This window comes from Podarcis liolepis (genome assembly GCF_965112155.1).
Source record: "Podarcis liolepis genome assembly, chromosome: 7".
NCBI lineage: Eukaryota > Metazoa > Chordata > Lepidosauria > Squamata > Lacertidae > Podarcis > Podarcis liolepis.
The window spans coordinates 5,277,150-5,295,471 of NC_139561.1; the positions used below are offsets into that span (position 1 = coordinate 5,277,150).

The 18,322-nt window shown below is 44.4% G+C and overlaps 2 protein-coding genes across 13 annotated transcripts in view; one reads left to right on the forward strand and one right to left on the reverse strand.

Annotated features, from left to right (window-relative positions):
- Positions 1–1,299: 1,299 nt before the first annotated feature.
- DUSP11 (dual specificity phosphatase 11) lies at positions 1,300–16,926 on the reverse strand. 2 transcript variants are annotated; one of them, XR_014528666.1, is made up of 11 exons: positions 16,733–16,911; positions 14,363–14,438; positions 11,937–12,068; positions 10,705–10,828; positions 10,088–10,148; positions 8,436–8,482; positions 7,147–7,222; positions 5,139–5,264; positions 3,989–4,033; positions 2,205–3,103; positions 1,300–1,866 (listed from the first exon to the last, which is right to left on the reverse strand). XR_014528666.1 is itself a non-coding variant. In XM_083514369.1 (10 exons), exons 1-10 carry the CDS (start codon positions 16,909–16,911, stop codon positions 2,848–2,850), a joined length of 1,122 nt encoding a protein of 373 aa, XP_083370495.1. In that variant the 5' UTR covers positions 16,912–16,926; the 3' UTR covers positions 1,300–2,847. The 2 variants fall into 2 exon arrangements, 1 of the variants encoding a protein (XP_083370495.1); XM_083514369.1 differs by having other exon boundaries at positions 1,300–3,103; positions 16,733–16,926.
- A 52-nt stretch (positions 16,927–16,978) lies between these two features.
- KANSL3 (KAT8 regulatory NSL complex subunit 3) overlaps positions 16,979–18,322 on the forward strand; it is a 32,501-nt gene continuing 31,157 nt past the window's right edge. For 3 of the 11 annotated variants that reach the window (XM_083514157.1, XM_083514159.1, XM_083514161.1), the window contains exon 1: positions 17,665–18,069. The gene's annotated coding sequence lies outside the window, so the exon portion shown is untranslated. Of the gene's footprint in view, positions 17,408–17,663; positions 18,074–18,322 lie in introns of those variants that run through there. The other 8 variants (XM_083514167.1, XM_083514158.1, XM_083514162.1 and 5 more) reach the window with 5 other exon arrangements.

The following is an 18,322-nucleotide window of genomic DNA, read 5'->3' on the forward strand; positions in this document are numbered from 1 at the left end:
TAGGCAGCTTCCGGGTTCTCGTTGGAGAAACCCGATTTCGGACTCTTCCCCTTCCCCACGTGCACCCAAGCCCGGGCGGAGGTGAAAGTGGCTCATAGAAAGAGGGTGGTTTTGTCGCTCGGGGGATTGCAAGTTTTTAAGGGTCGCTGCGGTTGGGCAGCAGCTCCCCCCTTGCAGAGACTGGAGACGTCCGGCTCCCTGGCTGGGAAGCTTCATTCGAAAGCAGCAGTTGGGCAACACTTTTATTAGGACAAGGGGGTCCAGTTGCACATCGCCTCCCCACCCCCAAACACACACACACACACACACGTGTATATGCACATTACCTTAAAAGGGCACAAGAACAGAGTTTTGCATGAAATGCGAATGTGCTCATGTACAGGTGTAGGTGCAAATTTAGAAATAATTGCTGCCCTTTAGCAGGAATGTGTCTTGCTTGTATGTAGTGGGAAAAACTAGGCTGTCTGCTGCACTGAGTGAATAATATTTCCTTTCCACAGCAACAATGTCACTTGGCACAAGTCTGGTGCACAGCAGCTCTTTCCAATATTTTTAATTACTATGAATTATGATTTCAATGAATTGTATTCATTGTCTTGATGTATTTGTTGTTTACTTTATTCATACTGTTTTTGATATTATAGTGTTTACATTCCTACCTCCTAATGCTGTTGTGAATATGTGGAGCCCTGTGGAACGCCCTCCCATCAGATGTCAAGGAAATAAATAACTACCTGACTTTTAGAAAACATCTGAAGGCAGCCCTGTTTCGGGAAGCTTTTAGTGTTTGATGTCTTATCATGTTTTTAATGTTCTATTGTGAGCCACCCAGAGTGGCTGGGGAAACCCAGCCAGATGGACGGAGTTAAAACAATAAATTGATAATGATGATGATGATGATGATGATGATGATGATGAGCTGCTTTGAGCTCAACATTTGTTGTTGGAAAAGCAGAATGCAAATCAAGAATGGGAGCAGGTGTCTAAGATGCAGGAATACTCTTTCTGGTTTCCAGGGTGGTGGGTAATTTTGAGCACCGCCCTGTCAAAAAATAGTGCTTTCCTTCCTTGTGGTTATCTTTAAACCAGACCAGAGGGCCTGCCCTCCTCTGACAGATCTTCAGACTAAGGCCCATCCTCTGTAAAGCAGGGCCCATGGCCAGCCTCATTAGGACCAACCAAAATGTCACTGAACAATGAGCACCGGAAATGTCTTCATCCAGTACATAACTAATACTGTGGAATTCACTTTCAGAAGAGATGGCGGTAGCTCCCACCCTAGCTTTGATAGGAGACAGATTCATGGAGGATACAGCTATTATTTATTTAGAATACAGCATTTATGTTCTGCTCCATAGCCCCAAGAGGCTCTCACTGCAGCTTACAAAAGATTTGCACACGACAATTAAATTCGAGGGTAGTATCAGGTGCAGATACTCCACCCCCACGGCATAATAATACAGTATATGTGAAATATCAACTCCAATAGATCAATGCAAATGAGACATCTGTTATGTAATAGAAGGCAAAGGAAAACAAAAACCCAAGATTAGAAAATTCCTAAACCTGGAACAGTAACCCCTCACTTCACACACATTTGACCGGCACAATTTCAACCAAACATGGTTGAAGGTGAGTTTGTTGAAACAGCAACAAGTCAATTGGGCAACTCAAGTCTGAAGCAAGGCAGAAAGTTTAAAAGCATTTTTTTTGCGCCAGATCCATTTGGAGTTACTAGGTGTGCAAAGAGCTTTTTAAAAAATCATGCCCTATACATGATGTTGGTGATTGGACATGATCCTTGGAACCAAACCCATGTATAAAACGAGGGATTACTGTAAGTTTCATTATAGGGTAGCGCTGGTTCTACAGTGGTACCTCGCAAGACAAAACTCGCTAGACGAAAGGGTTTTTTGTTTTTTGAGCTGCTTCGCAAGACGATTTTCCCTATGGGCTTGCTTCGCAAGACGGAAACGTCTTGCAAGTTTGTTTCCTTTTTCTTAACACCGTTAATACAGTTGCGACTTGACTTCGAGGAGCAACTCATAGCACGCGGTGTGGTAGCCTTTTTTGAGGTTTTTAAAGACTTTGGTGATTTTTGAAGCTTTTCCAAAACTTTTCCGACACCGTGCTTCGCAAGACAAAAAAAATCGCAAGACAAAAAAACTCACGGAACGAATTAATTCCGTCTTGCGAGGCACCACTGTACATGGTTCAGACCCACACAGCTTCAGTTACATATGAAAACACATTATGATTGGTGCAACTGACAGCATCCCTATAGGACTATAGGAAGAGTTCCCAGGTTACGAACAAAGCAGCAACTAGTTCATTGAATCTGGTTGCAAACTGGAGTTGAACTGATTTATGAGCCAGAAATCCATTTTGAAAGGACTAAGTCCGTTTTCCTCTTGGGAGTGTCATGTCAAGAGCAGGGGAAAGTAATCTTTATTTAACACACATTTTGAGGTCAGTTTGCTAACATTTGTGGAAGCAGCTTCTGCACTGAGGAGCCTTATAACTCCCAAACATGACTTTAATAAGAGACATTTCAGGAGACCAGCCAATAAGCGATTATCAATTATGAATTCATTTAATGGCTGGAATGGCTGCATCTTGCTGGTAAGCAATCACAAAATGAAAACTACACAGCACTGGTGTGATGTGGTACAAAGTGGTCCTGCCCTGGAACCACAGAGTGAAGGTGAGTAATAAATAAACAATAATAACTGTAACCTGTTGGGTCTCATCTGCTGGCTAAATCGCTTGGCAATAATTCATTTATGGTATGTTGATTAGTATGAGATTGTGTCCTCCTTGCCTGTTAGGTTTCCATCAACAGAGTTTTCAACGGTGCCTTCTGACAATTTTATATTGTCCTTGTTGCTGTGGATAATGAGGACTCTGGACTGGAAAATGAGGCCCCGCGTGTCCTTGCAACTGTTGCTGGTAAGATGAATAGTGTAGCCCCTGGCTGGACCTAACAGAGTAATCCAATCCTTGGTGAGTGATGTCAGCTGTAGGGAGGTACTGAGGATGGTAAGCAGACTGACCACTGTCATAACAGTCGATGAGGTTTCTGTGATTGGTATGATAGGGTTTTCTGAAAGAGAAAGCACCAAATTTCAGAGCAGAGCCAAGTGGTATTGAAGAGCCTGCACCGCAACACTCCAACCCATGCTGTAATCGGAGCCTTCTAAGTCTGCTTCTTAAAACTTAGGCTATTGAGAGAGTATTGAGAGCTGAGCTGGGTGCAAGTACACCAGGGCAGAGAGATTGGAGCAACACTAAAGCAGACAAGCTTTCAGCTGTAATTCTGAGTCTGGTACAGGCAGCTGCTTTATCAAACAATGCTGAGCGGAAAGAAAAGCCAGTTTTCTAGTCTTAAAGGTGTCACAAGACTGGAACCAGCTGCTGGGAGGAGCTCCTCATTGTCAGTGAGCAATTTCAGATGTCTTTACCCCAGAACAAAACCATTCCTCCAAACTGTCCATGAACTGCCTCAGGGAAAACTATACCTGTGCAAATAAAGTACTGTAGCTTGTAGGAAAGGAGCCAATTCATTACTCCCTGCCTACTTTATTTAGACCAAAAGCATCTACTGTTAGTGCAGCAGCTCAGTTTTCATATCTTGCAGTACTTTGCATTTCTTTAACTAGCATAGCAGATATAAAATCATGTTCAGTTGATACACTGCCATTAACAATTGAAAGGTAGACAAGACAGCAAGTTAGGCAAGGTTAAGTGTATTCTGGGCATTCCAAAATTCTGCAACACAAGGACAAAATCCAGCATTTCATGTAGATACATATTCCAGGAAACCCATCTTTTAGAAACAGCTTATACAAATTAAGCTGACCTATTCCAATTTTATTTGCACATTTTATTCTGATGATAGAAATGTAATTTTTTGTCCTGCGGAACATGAACTGCCCTTGACTAGACACAAGATGTGTTCAGAGGTTCCCTGGAAGCCCCACTTTCTTACCTCTGTGGGTTTTGTCCACCCCTTCCTCTCCTTGGTGGGAAGTGCCTGTAAAAGAAAGAATGAGAAAGACTGCAAGAACGGTATGGTTCAAGTGCCCAAACCCAAGTGCCTAAGCCTAAGAGCAAAGTTGCTTTTCGCATTCCTGCAAGGCAACCCTGGCTTTAACCCATATTACTTAGGAGGTGAAGAGATGGCTGCTCAAGGGTAGCCTTTGAACCATGTAAATGGCAGGATTCAATCATTTCCCTCAACAGTAGCAGGGTGTCCCTATTCTACACATAAAGTTCCATTTTCACTTGACCATACTGGATGTCTAGAAAGAAGAATGGCAGATGAAGTTGATGGACTATATGGAATTGGCGGAAATGACTGGCAGAATCAGACCAGGGAGAAGAGTCGGTGGAAGAAGATTGGAAAAAATGTAAAGATTATTTACATAAATATTGTAAAATTAATGAATGTTAGAAAAATGTTGGAATGAAGTTACATGGCTTTAGTAGAAATGTTATAAGGAATTAAGTACAGTTACTTGCTAGACGAAAGAGTTTTCCGTTTTGGAGGTGCTTCGCAAAACGAATTTCCTATGGGCTTGCTTCGCAAGACAACAATGTCTTGCGAGTTCCTGCTGTTTTTTCCCCTCCCCCCCCTTTTCTAAGCCACTAAGCCGCTTATCAGCTGATCCGATCAGCAGATAAGCCGCTAAAAGCCGCTAATAGTGCTAATAGCACTAATCCGCTAATCCTTCAATGGGCTTGCTTCGGAAGACGAAAAAACCGCTAGACGAAGAGAATTACAGAACGGATTCTTTTCGTCTTGCGAGGCACCACTGTATAAATAGATTAATAGAGTATTAAAGGGGGAAAAATAAGGTTAGAATGAGTTAAGATAATTATAGGACAGAAAACAGAGGTAGATGAAAAGGAATTGCTGAAATAATTAATAGAAGTGGAATACAAAAAGGGAGGTGTGAGGAGGTCGAGGAAATAAGTGAATGAAAGATGGGATAATGAAATTAGATTTATCTTATTGTTGTTGCATTGTTTTGTTAGTTTAATGTATTGTATTGTGTTTTTTCTTTTTTTTAGTGTTTAATTTTTTTGGAAAAGTAATAAATATTATTTTTTAAAAAATAGAAAGCAAAAAATGAGACCTTGGTGTTTCCAGGGGGAACTGCTGCAAATGTTGCTGACTGTATGTTGCTTCAAATGCAGGATTTCCAACAGGGCCATAGTACCCTTTCATCCAACCACGTCCTGAAGCAGCCATATAATAATTCCTTTAAAAAGAGTTTTTTAATGTTAGTAGTTAGGAAAAGTATTGTTTTCATAGGGGTATATTCTTATTATTTATTAAACGTCTATACCGCCCTTTATACCAAGGATCAAATATAAAATATAAAAACACAAAAATATGTATCATAAAACAAAAACAATACACCGAAACACACAGTTTAAAAGGCCATAGTTTGTTTAATTAGCCAAAGGCTTGGGAGAAGAGGAATGTTTTTGCCTGGTGCCTAAATATATGTGACGAAGGCGTCAGGTGAGCCACCACAGAAAGGGTCCCATGAAGAAGGGACTCAGATGATTGCAGGGTCTGGGTCTGTTCATATGGGGAGAGGCAGTCATTGTGGTCCTGTTTATTTATAGGTTGCTAGTTCACAGAAAATATATTGAAGCGGTTTACAATGAAAATACATAAAATCACAGTGAAGAAACATATTGGCAAGCTGATGTCTCATTTGGCTTCCTCTTACAATGAAGTCAGTTCATATGGGGAGGGAAGAACTTTTGGAATAACCATTAAGGTATTTCCATTGGAAATTGTGAGGCTACAAGTGGGACCTACAACACGTGTAGCAGTGTGGAGTACTTGTGTTCTTCTAGCCAGCAATAACATGCTTTCATTCAGGATATTCCATTCCACTTCTATTCCTCACTCAGCATTCTTCCACTGAGGATGCCCAGTCTTCACTGGGCTGTTTTGAGTCATCCCCCTCATACAGGTCTTTCTGCCTTCTAAATGTTTTCTGTATTTCTGCAATTCCTAGGGTTCTCCCATACATGTGAATACTTTAACTGCTTGTGTGGATAGGGTCAATTTGACTATATTAAGCATTGGCACTTAAGAAAATGACTTTACTAGTACACAGGGCTATTTGTGGTGTAAAGTTATGAAAAAGGGATCTCTAAAACAGTTATGGGGAAACAAGAAATGTTTTCAAACAGGTTTCCAACTGCCCCTTTAGGGGACACAGGTGGCACTGTGGTCTAAACCACCAAGCCTCTTGGGCTTGCCGATTGTAAGGTTGGCAGTTTGAATCTGCACGACGGGGTGAGCTCCTGTAGCTTTGTCCCAGCTCCTGCCAACCCAGCAGTTCGAAAGCATGCCTGTGCAAGTAGATTTATAGGTACCTCTGCTGCGGGAAGGTAAATGGTGTTTCCATGCGCTCTGGCACATGTCATGGTGTCCTGTTTCGCCAGAAGCGGTTTAGTCATGTTGGCCACATGACCCGGAAAAGCTGTCTGTGGAGAAACGCCAACTCCCTCGGCCTAAAAGTGCAGATGAGCACTGTACCCCACAGTTGAATCTGACTGGATTTAACCCTCCATGGGTCCTTTACCTTTACCTTTTTACCCTGTTTCCTTTATTTAGAAAACTAAAATCCTGCCTTTCATTGTAAGACTGCAGGGTGGATTACAGTACCTAAAAATAGCTAATGTCAAAGACAGTAAAACATCAACAATCCTCTGTGTTAGAAGGCCTTCAGATGACATTCTCAGTATGGCCTTCTGGGATTGGGAAGGTTTTTAAGGGGGTGTGTCCTCCTTTCCTCTGCCCATTACAAATGTGTCCTTTTTGACTTCCTCTGCAGCACACTGTGTCTGTTATCTTCTAAACTCCTCTGTTACAATACCTGCCCTGTGTCTGTGGCACAAGACAAGAGAAATTGTTGATTTGCAAAGGGATCCAAACTCAAGGGCCTGTAGGGCTTTTGATCTGAGGGTCCTACAATCCCAGTAGTTTCCTGAACAAGTACTCCGATGGGAAAATTAGTGGCAGATGCTACAACAGAACCTTTTTCTGCAACTAATTCCTGCTTCTTCCAAGCAAAAGCAATATTTAAATAAAGCAAGAGGAACACAAAAATGACTTGCCTTCTGCCAGATCCTCCCCTAAGGGCTTCAATGTAGTTCTTCCTTTCTATTGAGTGCCCCCTGCACCTGTTAAACACTAAGAGAGAAAACAAGATTTACAGTGCAATTCTGTGCACATTTACTTTGAAGTAAGCCCAATCACACACAAGATTTGGTGGCAACAGTTATTTCTATAAAAAGACCCCATTCCCCCCATCAAGTCACTTTAAGCATAAGCAGCACCACATCAGGCTATTACTTGCCAATATTCAAATACTTAAAGAGTGTTCCCACATGCACAAAGGCTGTGGCTTTCAAAGCGGATTCCAGGGAGTCCAGTGATTTCCCCAATGAAACAATCAATACTAGTTGCAATGGAGTGCTGGGTCTGTGTTCTAGGTGCATTCTAGATTTGCTCAGGGCAATGCAGTGGCGTAGCGTGGGGGGTGCAGGGGGGGCCGGTTGCACCGGGCGCAACATCTGGGGGTTAGGGTTAGGGGGCGCAAATCCACGGGTTACGGGGCGCAAATCCACGGGTTAGGGGGCGCAAATCCACGGGTTAGGGGGCGCAAATCCACGGGTTAGGGGGCACAAATTACTTGCCTTGCCCCGGGTGCTGACAACCCACGCTACGCCACTGGGGCAATGGGACTCCCAATAGACCTAGCCAGCACTCTTATGTACCCAGGAAAATGTCCCTGAATCCTCAGCCAAGGGTTGAGGTTCTGGGAGAAATGTACACCAGTTCCTTGGTAGATGACTGGATTCAGAAATGGTTTCCTGAAAGCAGGATGCCTGAGAACTACTGTATTATCGTAATTAATCCAACAATCAGATATCCCTATACTACAGACTGGGAAATGCAGGTGGGCAGATGCACTGAGAGAAATGTGGCCTGCCTAAGGCCACTTTAAAAGTTTGTGGCTGAAATGAAACCTGACTTTCCAGCTCACTTATGGCATCAGCTCTCAATCCATTTTTAATGGCACAATGCTCACGTTTCAAGTGAAACAAGGAAAAAACAAAACAAAACAGGTCATATGAGAAGGGACCTATGGAAAACCTGGGAAGAGTGTATCAGTCCCTACCAACATATCTGTTTAACTCAATGCAATATAAATTCTACATGTGTCCTTCTAGTAAAGTCTCAATGTCAAGAGGAGAGCTGTGGGTATCTACTACATAAGCTCTAGTTTAACACAGACTTATGCTGAACCGGTTTCCAACCTGAAGTTAATGAGGCAGCTTTGGGGTGTGGTGGGGGAAACAATCAAATGCCCCAACTCAACAAAAAAGGACGCAATGCTTACATTCTATTGCCATGTTTGGATCCATTCCTTCAACATCAATTAGGTACCTTAAGAGAACAGCAAGATTTTTAGCTATAGACAAATGAGCATTCATAAGAACAGAAGTCAATGATAGAAAGTTTGAAGGCAACAGGCTGTATGTAGTTTCTTTAAAAACAATAAACCTGTATTTCTCTAGAAATACTAGCATGCTGGTACCTAAGATTACTGCCCTGCACTTTGGACCAACAGATAATAGAAGGGGGAAAGGCCCAGAACTGCCTATAAGAGGCACTACCTACATACTCAAGTTGTATTAATCATCACTTCAGACTACATATCTGGGGTTTTTGTAAGATTTACACCAACTATGTTGGTTTGATCACCCAAACAGCGAGGTATTAGAGCATGCTAAGATTTAAAACTATCTATAGATGCTAGATTTCTAGAATTCAAACTTATTTCATTAGATTTATACCTGTTGTTCCTCTTGAAAGGAAGCTCAGGATAGCCAACAACATTCAAAATACTGCACATAATGGAACAGTTAAAACATCTCTCAAAACAGAATTAAAAGACAGCAGTGTCTTAGGAACCTACACCATGCTGTCTGCTGTGTTCTATTTTAAAGTGCTGTAAAAGCTATGAGTTGTAGTCAATTATCTTTTACTAGAGTACACCCACTGAAATTAATAAGCCCAAGTTAGCCATGGCCATTAATTTCAGGGAACCAGGCAGAGGGCCTTCTTGGTGGTGGCGCCTGCCCTGTGGAACGCCCTCCCATCAGATGTCAAGGCAATAAGCTACTATCTCACTTTTAAAAGACATCTGAAGGCAGCCCTGTTTTTAATTTTTAATGTTGTATTGTGTTTTTAATATCTGGTTGGAAGCCACCCAGAGTGACTGGGGAGGCCCAGCCAGATGGGCGGGGTATAAATAAATTATTGTTGTTGTTGTTGTTGTTGTTGTTGTTGTTGTTGTTGTTGTTATTATTATTATTATTATTATTATTATTATTTGCTCTAAGTAAAAGTTAGTTTAATCCCATCTCATAATTATTTTGAAGGAGTAGTAAAGGTTTGAATGAAGGGTATTCTGAATCTCTGTTTTGGGGTCAGCTGGGAAATCTGCATGGTCTCCTGGCCAGCTTAAAAAAACCTAAAATTGAGATAAACCCTGTTAGATAACAGTGACAGCCTGGCTAAATCCACAAAACCATACTAGGAAATAAAACATCACCCCACTCTTAGAAGTATGATTATGTAGGACAGTTTCTCCAACCTTTTCAAACTCAGAACATACCTTTAATTCCAAGTTGCAACATAGGCAAATTTGATAAATATAGAATATGGGCCCTATGGCCGCCTCTCCTTTCATCTCTTCTTAAAACTATTAAAACTACAGGGAAATAATCGGACCGCTGACATGACCCATCTTTTGGTTAAGCTATGACCCAGCTTCACGTCACAACCCACCAGCTTAACTGACTAATGCATGGAAGACAGCCCTTTTATATTAACATGTAAACAAATGAACCCTTCTATCCAGGAGGATTTATTGAATTTACACTGAAGCAAGAACCCTTGTGGCAGATACTCAATTATTCATTTTTATAACATGTTCCAACTATCAAACTAGACTGCTGACCTGGATTTGTTTCAAGAGCAACTTACCTGCAAACAAGGTAACCAGTTCGATTCAAACCATGTGTGCAGTGAACTCCAATAAGCTTGTCTAGGGAAATTGGAAGCACAAACTGGTTTAACAAAGGCTCAGTTGCAGAGGCAACTTTATTCTTCATCAAGTTGCTTGTCAGGTACTGTCTGACATTCGCCACAATTGTTTGGAGATAATGATATTTATGGTCAAGTGTTAGATAAAACACTAATCTCTGCAGTGCACAAACACAGTTATACACAGCAACTCTGAAAAAGCAAATTCATGTAAAGTTTTGCCATGCATCAGAAGCTAGAAAGAGTACCCTAGTGCTTCCATTCATAAAGAGCAGGAACTTAGCTTCCAGATTGGCTGCCAAGGGTAGATTGGCAAGTTTTCTCCCCTCCTTCCTCCCTTCCCCAATACCCACCTTTAAACTGCAAGCCGGTGGGGACAGGTACATGCCTGTTTCCACCATGTACATTTCCACCATGGCATGGTTCAGCCAGCCAACAGCTAAAGCATCTATCCAACTAAAACAAAAAAGACATGCCACACAATCGCTAATGGCTACCTTCAAAACTGCTCTGCTGTCTTAGATAAATCCAGTTTCAACCCATGAGATCATGCTCACCATTATGTTGATTCTCCATCAGGAACTTTTTAACAGCGCTTTTAAATTCAAACACTGTCTCATTATTTGGTACTTCATGGCCAACAGTTACAATTTTGCAGTACTGCGTCGTGCCTTGGAGCTCCTGCAAGAACATATGAAACACAAATAGTTGCAATGTACACCAAACAAGGCAACCACACAGGACTATTCCCGGGTTTAAATGCAGAGAGTATTTTTAAAAATTGCAGCACACATCTACATACTTTCAGCAATCACTTTCTTCCCAGGCAGCTCAGAATGGAATCCCATCACCCACCTAGTCTGACTGAATACTCAAGTCAGCAAACCAGTTAGAAATTCTCCCTGGGTCACAAAAGGAATTTTTTTTTTTAATACTCCTTCTGTAGCCCTGCCCACTACCCTAAAGCAGGGGCAAAGAATCTTTTTGGCCCACTAGGTCATATCTTTATCATTCCCTACCTCATGGGCCAACTTTGACAGGTGGGTGATTAACCCAGATGTGAAAGTTAACCCACAGGAGTGAGGTGAGATTGTGACCAACCAGAACTGAACTTGATTCTCCTTTCTGCAGGATGTTGCATATGACATCAGGTGTGGGATAGGCAGGTGTGGTTTTAGGCAAACAGTGCAGTAAACCAAATTTAGTCCATGGGCTGCAAGTTTGCCACACCTGCCCTAAAGCCAACCACCATCTTCTATAGGTCAGTTACTGGATCATGCAGTGCTCTTGCAGGTCTGGAGACCATGGTGTAAAGTCACATGATACTCCTATAGCCTATAAGTCAGCTGTTCACATGACCGTATCATACAAATATAACCAAAACCAACTTGCTTTTTATAGCTTCCTAGAAAACAGCTATGGCTACGATTGATTATAAAACCCACCCCTCTTTTCAGGCAGAAAACTCAGCCTGTTGTGATGTTGTTTGCCGAGGAATGAAAATCAGAGGAATATTTCCACTCATCTTGGCAAGAAACCCCCCAGAGTGTCATATCTACTTGACATCTGAGCTCCTAAATACACACTACATTTTAAAAAGTCCACATGGCACTGCTTATAGCTACTGCATGCTGAAAAGGAACTTTAATCCATTTCTTCAAAGTTTCAGTTCTTAGCAGAACAAATTTTCAGCAAACAAGATTCTCGTGCGAACACTCAATCCCACATTGAGAAAGCCACCAAAGACAGTATCTACCCCTTTCACACAAGTTTGGGAAACTGAACTTACCTCTGGCTCATAATAGCGGGTGGTGTATGTTAAGTCAATGACCAAGCCAAGTTCTTCTTTCTGTTCTGTAACCTGATTAATAAGGTCTAATGGAGAAAACCGTTCATTTGGAGCAAGTTTCCAATCAAAAGTCTGAAAAGAAAGTAGAGTATTCAACCAACAGTTATAGGTTGCTGTTAAACTCTAAGGGTAGTGTCTAACAAAGTAGCACAAGGATTTCAGTTTGCACAATGAAATTTCCATTGCACAGGCAGAAATCCTTGCACAAGTGGAACTACTTCACTGGGTGCTGCATCTAGACCCCCTGGCAAGCATCCAAAGGAGAGTACAACTGTATTTGGATAGTCTTGTATTGCTTAAGTTTACCACACATAGTATTAAAGCTATTTCAGCAGTCTAAGACACTCAAAATCTTAAACTGGACTAAAATTACCAGAAATAATGGTAATCATAATATCTTGTGACCTGGTGTTTTTATGTGTGTGTTTTTTGTTTTTTACAGTTTTAGGCCAGTCATAAGAACTGGGATAGATTGAGGGCACAAGGAGAAGGACACGACAGAGGACGAGAAGGGTGGGCAGTGTTCTCAAAGCTACCAGCATGAGTTTGACCAAACTGCAGGAGGCAGTGGAAGACAGGAGTGCCTGGCGTGCTCTGGTCCAGGGGGTCAGGAAGAGTCGGACACAAATAAATGACCAAACAACAAGAAGAAGAAGAACTGGGATGTTTATCCTTGCAGCTGGGAACTGGAAAGACTAGATAAGCTAAATTAGACTATTATGAAGAGAACCTTAGATACAATTACCCTATATACTAGTCGCAGGGGTCAGCAACCTTTTTCAGCCGTGGGCCGGTCCACTGTCCCTCAGACCATGTGGTGGGCCGGACTATATATTTGGGGGCGGGGGGGGGGCACGACACGAATTCCTATGCCCCACAAATAACCCAGAGATGCATTTTAAATAAAAGGACACATTCTACTCATGTAAAAACAGACTGATTCCCGGACTGTCCATGGGCCAGATTGAGAAGGCGATTGGGCCGCATCTGGCCCACGGGCCTTAGGTTGCCTACCCCTACACTAGAGGTTCCCAAAGTAGCCAGTTGTACACCTGGGGTTGCAGTTATTACGTAAGGTGGAGCTAAGAGGCAAGGGGGAATCAAGGGAGCAAAGGAGGTGTGAATTACAGTGGTGCCTCGCAAGACGAAATTAATCCGTTCCGCGAGTCTCTTCGTCTTGCGGTTTTTCCGTCTTGCAAAGCACGGCTATTAGCGGCTTAAAGAAAAAGGAAACAAACTCGCAAGACGTTTCGCCTTGCAAAGCAAGCCCATAGGGAAATTCGTCTTGCGGAACGACTCAAAAAACGGAAAACTCTTTCGTCTTGTGCGTTTTTCGTCTTGCGAGGCATTCGTCTTGCAAGGTACCAAATAAGCTTGCCATATTTCGAACAGTGAAAATCCGGACAGAAAAGTTGTTGAGTTCTTTTGGCAAAGGTTTTTTTTTGGGGGGGGGGGGAAGCAAAGTGGTTGGAGCTATTTTTATGGATAAATAGAAAAAACAGCACTGCTGACATGGGCTGCCATATGTCTGGATTTTCCTGGACATTTTTATTGATTTCCACCCAAACACTGCTGCCAACTGCACTATTCCAGATTATGTCCCCGGAAATCTGGACATATGCCAAGCCTATATCAAACTATCACTGGATCAAGTTAATCAATTCTGATGAATTTATTAAACTAAATAGTTTTAATTGATTCTGAATAAATGTGTAATTAATTGTCACAGTCTTGAAATTTATTGTGTTCCTATTTTCCTTGGTGGGTTGTGCAAACCTCTGGCCCAGGGGTCTGCAACCCGCGGCTCCGGAGCCGCATGTGGCTCTTTTACACCTTTGCCGCGGCTCCGGGGCGGATACTAGCGAGGGGAGGAGGCGCATTGTGCGCCCCGACACTCCTCACTGTGGCGGGCGCTGTACTGGCTGTGACGTCGCATGGGGGCAGTGCGTGCGTTAGTCATGCACCGTCCCGACGTCACCTTCCCACCCGCTGTCAGATCGCGGCTCCGGAGATATATTTGTTTTAAATGTCGCAATGGTTTTGCGGCTCCCAGGTTTTTTTTCTTCGAAAATGGGTCCAAGTGGCTCTTTTTGTCTTAAAGGTTGCAGACCCCTGCTCTGGCCTGAAACATCTGCAGTGCCCCCTAGCCTTTTTATAGCCTTTTATAAACACTGCAGATGTTTATGGAACTAAGGGAATAGTGGCCGAAAAATATCTGGGAACCACTGCTATACACTGAACTTTGCTCAGATGAAAACATGAGCTCTGGAATTTGGACTAAAGCACAATGCAAACAGACCAAGAGCAACCTTACATTTACATAAGACATAGAGCTACCCCCCCAAAAAACTGCATGCCATACCTACCTTCTTAAGTGGAACTTTAAAAGCAATAAAGCGTGTTCCAGGTATTCTCTTTCCAAGAGGTATGTAATGAGTCCATCTAGAAAAGAAACCTTACACTTAAAAGTGAAGTGAAATGAAATTTACTACTTCTGCATAAATACGACGGAGAAAGCAGACACAATTCAACAGGAGAACAGGAGAAGATCTCTGTTCAGCACAGGGATTTGCCTTTTTTGGTAACATTAAAACACCATTCACACTAACAGCATCTAAACAACAGCTATACATGCAAAAGCTAGATCCCAATCTATTCTGCTGTAAGACAACCATAAAATACAGCCTAGGATGGGAGGAGGGATAATGCAGGCTTGACCCTCAAAAACTGGGGTCAACGGAACCCCTGTGCAAAATGAGGATTGCCCTGTATGTAGGTCCTGGGCTGCCCAGATGACAAGGCTCACTGGTGTGGTCCAGAGCAAAACACAGTAGGCTATGTGTTTTTGTGTTTTTATACTGTCAACCGCCCTGGGATCTTCAGATGATGGGCAGTATATAAATTTAATTAGTAATAAAAATAACAACAACATACCCCTATGAAAGCAATACTTTTCCTAATTACTAACATTAAAAAAAACTTTTTAAAGGAATCATCATGTGGCTGCTTTGGGGTGTGATTGAATGAAATGGCATTATGGCACTGTTGGAAATATTGGATTTCAAGTACTGTGGTACCTCGGTTTAAGAACAGTCCTGTTTACAAACGATTCAGTATACGAACAACGCAAAACCGGAAGTACTGTCCCAGTTTGCAAACTTTACCTCGGTCTAAGAACAGAATCCGAATGGTGGAAGGGCACCAGCAGCGGGAGGCCTCATTAGGGAAAGCACACTTCGGTTTAAGAACGGTTTTGGTTTAAGAAAGGACTTCCTGAACGGATTAAGTTTGTAAACTGAGGTACCACTGTATCTACATACAGTCAGCATTTGCAAAATTCCCGTTGGAAACACCAAGTTCTTGTTTTTAATTTTTATTTTTAGGTGCCCAGTATGGGTGGCGGGTGGCGCTGTGGGTTAAACCACAGTGCCTAGGGCTTGGCGATCAGAAGGTCCTCGGTTCGAATCCCCGCGACGGGATGAGCTCCCATTGCTCACTCCCAGCTCCTGCCAACCTAGCAGTTCGAAAGCACGTCAAAGTGCAAGTAGATAAACAGATAAACAGTGTTTCTGTGTGCTGCTCTGGTTCGCCAGAAGCGGCTTAGTCATGCTGGCCACATGACCCGGAAGCTGTTTGTGGACAAATGCCGACTCCCTTGTTCTACAGAGCGAGATGAGCACACAACTCCAGAGTTGTCCGCAACTGGACCTAACGGTCAGGGGTCCCTTTACTTTTATGATCAAGTGACAATGGAACTTTATGGGCAGGATTGGGGCACCCTGCTACCGTTGGGAGAAATGGTTGACTCCTGCCATATACAGTGGTACCTTGGGTTAAGAACTTAATTCGTTCCGGGTGTCTGTTCTTAACCTGAAACTGTTCTTAACCTGAAGCACCACTTTAGCTAATGGGGCCTCCTGCTGCTGTCGTGCCGCCGGAGCACGATTTCTGTTCTCATCCTAAAGTAAAGTTCGTAACCCGAGGTACTATTTCTGGGTTAGCAGAAGCGTCTGTAACCTGAAGCGTATATAACCCGAGATACCACTGTATATGGTCCAAAGGCCATACGTGATGCGGAAAACATTCCTCTACTCCCTGGCCTTTGGCTAATTAAACAATCTATGGCCTTTTATATTGTGTATGGGGGGGGGGGGAGTTATTGGTTTTGTTTCGTGTTATGTTCCTTGTTTTGTTATGTGTTTTAAACCACCCTGTCATCCTCGGATCATAGCTGTCAAGCGCCCCTTATTTGGCGGGACAGTCCCTTATCCCAGCGCCATGTCCCGCTGCTGTCCCTTATTGATGATGTCCCTTAAATAAGCTACTGAAGGTAATGGGGCCCTTTCTATGTCCAGCTGTGCTTTGTCAACAACAAATTGTTGCTGTTTTTTTGTGTTGAATATGTGCTATATGGTAATTTATGGACCTAATAGGTATCTAAAGCCATTTCCACGCAACAAAATATGTATTTTATAAAAGTAATTGTTGATCCCTTATCTTGGCTGCTGATCCCTTATTTTCGAGGCTGCTGGTCCCTTATTTTCAAATCTGTAAGTTGACAGCTATGCCTCGGGTGAAGAGCGGTATATAAAAGGCATACATACATACATACAAGCTCCCACGGGCCTCCTACGCGAGGGGCTGACCAAGACGGAGGGAGAGGTTCTCACACCAGCTCCAGCGCCTCACTACAACGGGGCTCCCCGTCCACCCCGGGCGAGGCAGGTACCGCTCACCTGTCCGGGACTCCGTTCTTACTCTTCTTCCCCATGGCTCTGAGGCCCCCAAAGGTTTCGCTCTCCACGCCGAGCCACCCGCTACCGGGCCGGGAAGCTGCAATTGCTCCTGCAGCACTTCCGGTTCCCACGCCCGGCACGAAAAGCAACGACGAGCCCCGGCGCTCGAATGACGTCATCCCCGCGGGCCGTCGAGAAGGGTGTCTCCTGCTCGACGCCCGCCCGCAGCAGCGGCCCCTGCAGGCTGGTTAGGAGAACTGCGCCTTTCCCTCTCCGCCGGGAGCATGAATGTGTGAATGGTGCTCTTGCGCAGGACGGAGACGAAACGTCGCTTTCCCCCTCCCTGGCTTCGAGAATCACCTTCCTCTCGAACTCGGTTCATCTGGGAAGGGGGTCCCGAGTCAGGCCGAGAGAGAAAGCACGGGGAGGAGGACTAAAGCAGCGAGCCCGCTTTCTCAGGCGGCGTTTGGAAACCATGAGGAAGACTAATGGAGGGAGGTGGCATGTTTAGCCTGCAAAAGGCGGAGGGGAGAACTTCAAATATCTCGAGGACTGCCACATGAAGAGGAGACCTGCTTGCTTGCTCCTGCTCCGGAGGCTCGACCTGGACCAATGGCTTCAAGTTACAAGAAAGGCGATTCCGACTAAACACCAGGAAGCACTTTCTGTTGGACAGTAGAAAGGACTCCCTCGGAATGTGGCGGACTTGCCTTCCTGGGAGGTTTTTAAGAAGAGGCTGGGAGGCCACCCGCCATGCATGCTTTAATTCCTGCATTGCGGGGGGTTGGGACCCTCGGGGCAGTGGCGTAGCGTGGGTTGTCAGCACCCGGGGCAAGGCAAGTAATTTGCGCCCCCTAACCCGTGGATTTGCGCCCCCTAACCCCCAGATGTTGCGCCCGGTGCGGCCGGCCCCCCCTGCACCCCCCACGCTACGCCACTGCCTCGGGGTTTCTTCCGACTCGACCCTTCTATGATTCATGCCTTTTGCTTGTCTGCAGGGATCTCCTGCACAAAACCAGCAGCAACCGTTGCATGTAGATCCCTGGCGCCTGCAAATCTCAGTCCCTTCTTCACCAGCGGCCGCCCGAGCTGTGGGCGTTCCGGGTGCCGGGAATCGTCCTCCCGACCAAAGGGAGGCTTCCCCGGACTCAGCGCGGGATCCGCCGGCCGGGTTTTCCTTCTCTCCCTCCCCTTCCAAAGGCACGGGCGGCTCCGGAGAGCGCCGCGCATGCGCAAGTGCGCCCTAGGCCTGAGGCCTGCCCTGGCTGGATTCCGGCGAGGGGTTCCGGGGCTTCGGTCCGGCGTTGAGCCCCCTTGCCTTTTTTCTCTGGCCGGAGGTGGGTGAGGAGTAGCTGCTCCTTCTCTGGGTCCAGAAAGAGGTTCTGATATCAAGCCTCATTTCTGACGGATGGGGGGGGGGCAGAAGTCTCTCTGGGCGCTTTGTACATGCTCAGGGGCTCTTTATGCTGCTGCTCTTCGAACTTAGGTGCGCTTCTCGGCTGTTTCTGAGCGGCTACAGCGGCCTTGGTCAGAGGTTGGAGAGAGCGGCGGGGTAACCCTATAATTTTTAGGTACAACCCTCTGAGGTAG

Bases quoted from the DNA above. Each gene is read 5' to 3' on its own strand.
- DUSP11 (XM_083514369.1), bottom strand. From the start codon at position 16,911: ATGACGTCATTCGAGCGCCGGGGCTCGTCGTTGCTTTTCGTGCCGGGC. The intron at 10,829-11,936 runs GTAAGTTCAGTT...ATGTTCTTGCAG, and splicing joins CCCGCTATTATGAGCCAGAG to GAGCTCCAAGGCACGACGCA. The intron at 10,149-10,704 runs GTGAGCATGATC...CAATTTCCCTAG, and splicing joins GATGGAGAATCAACATAATG to ACAAGCTTATTGGAGTTCAC.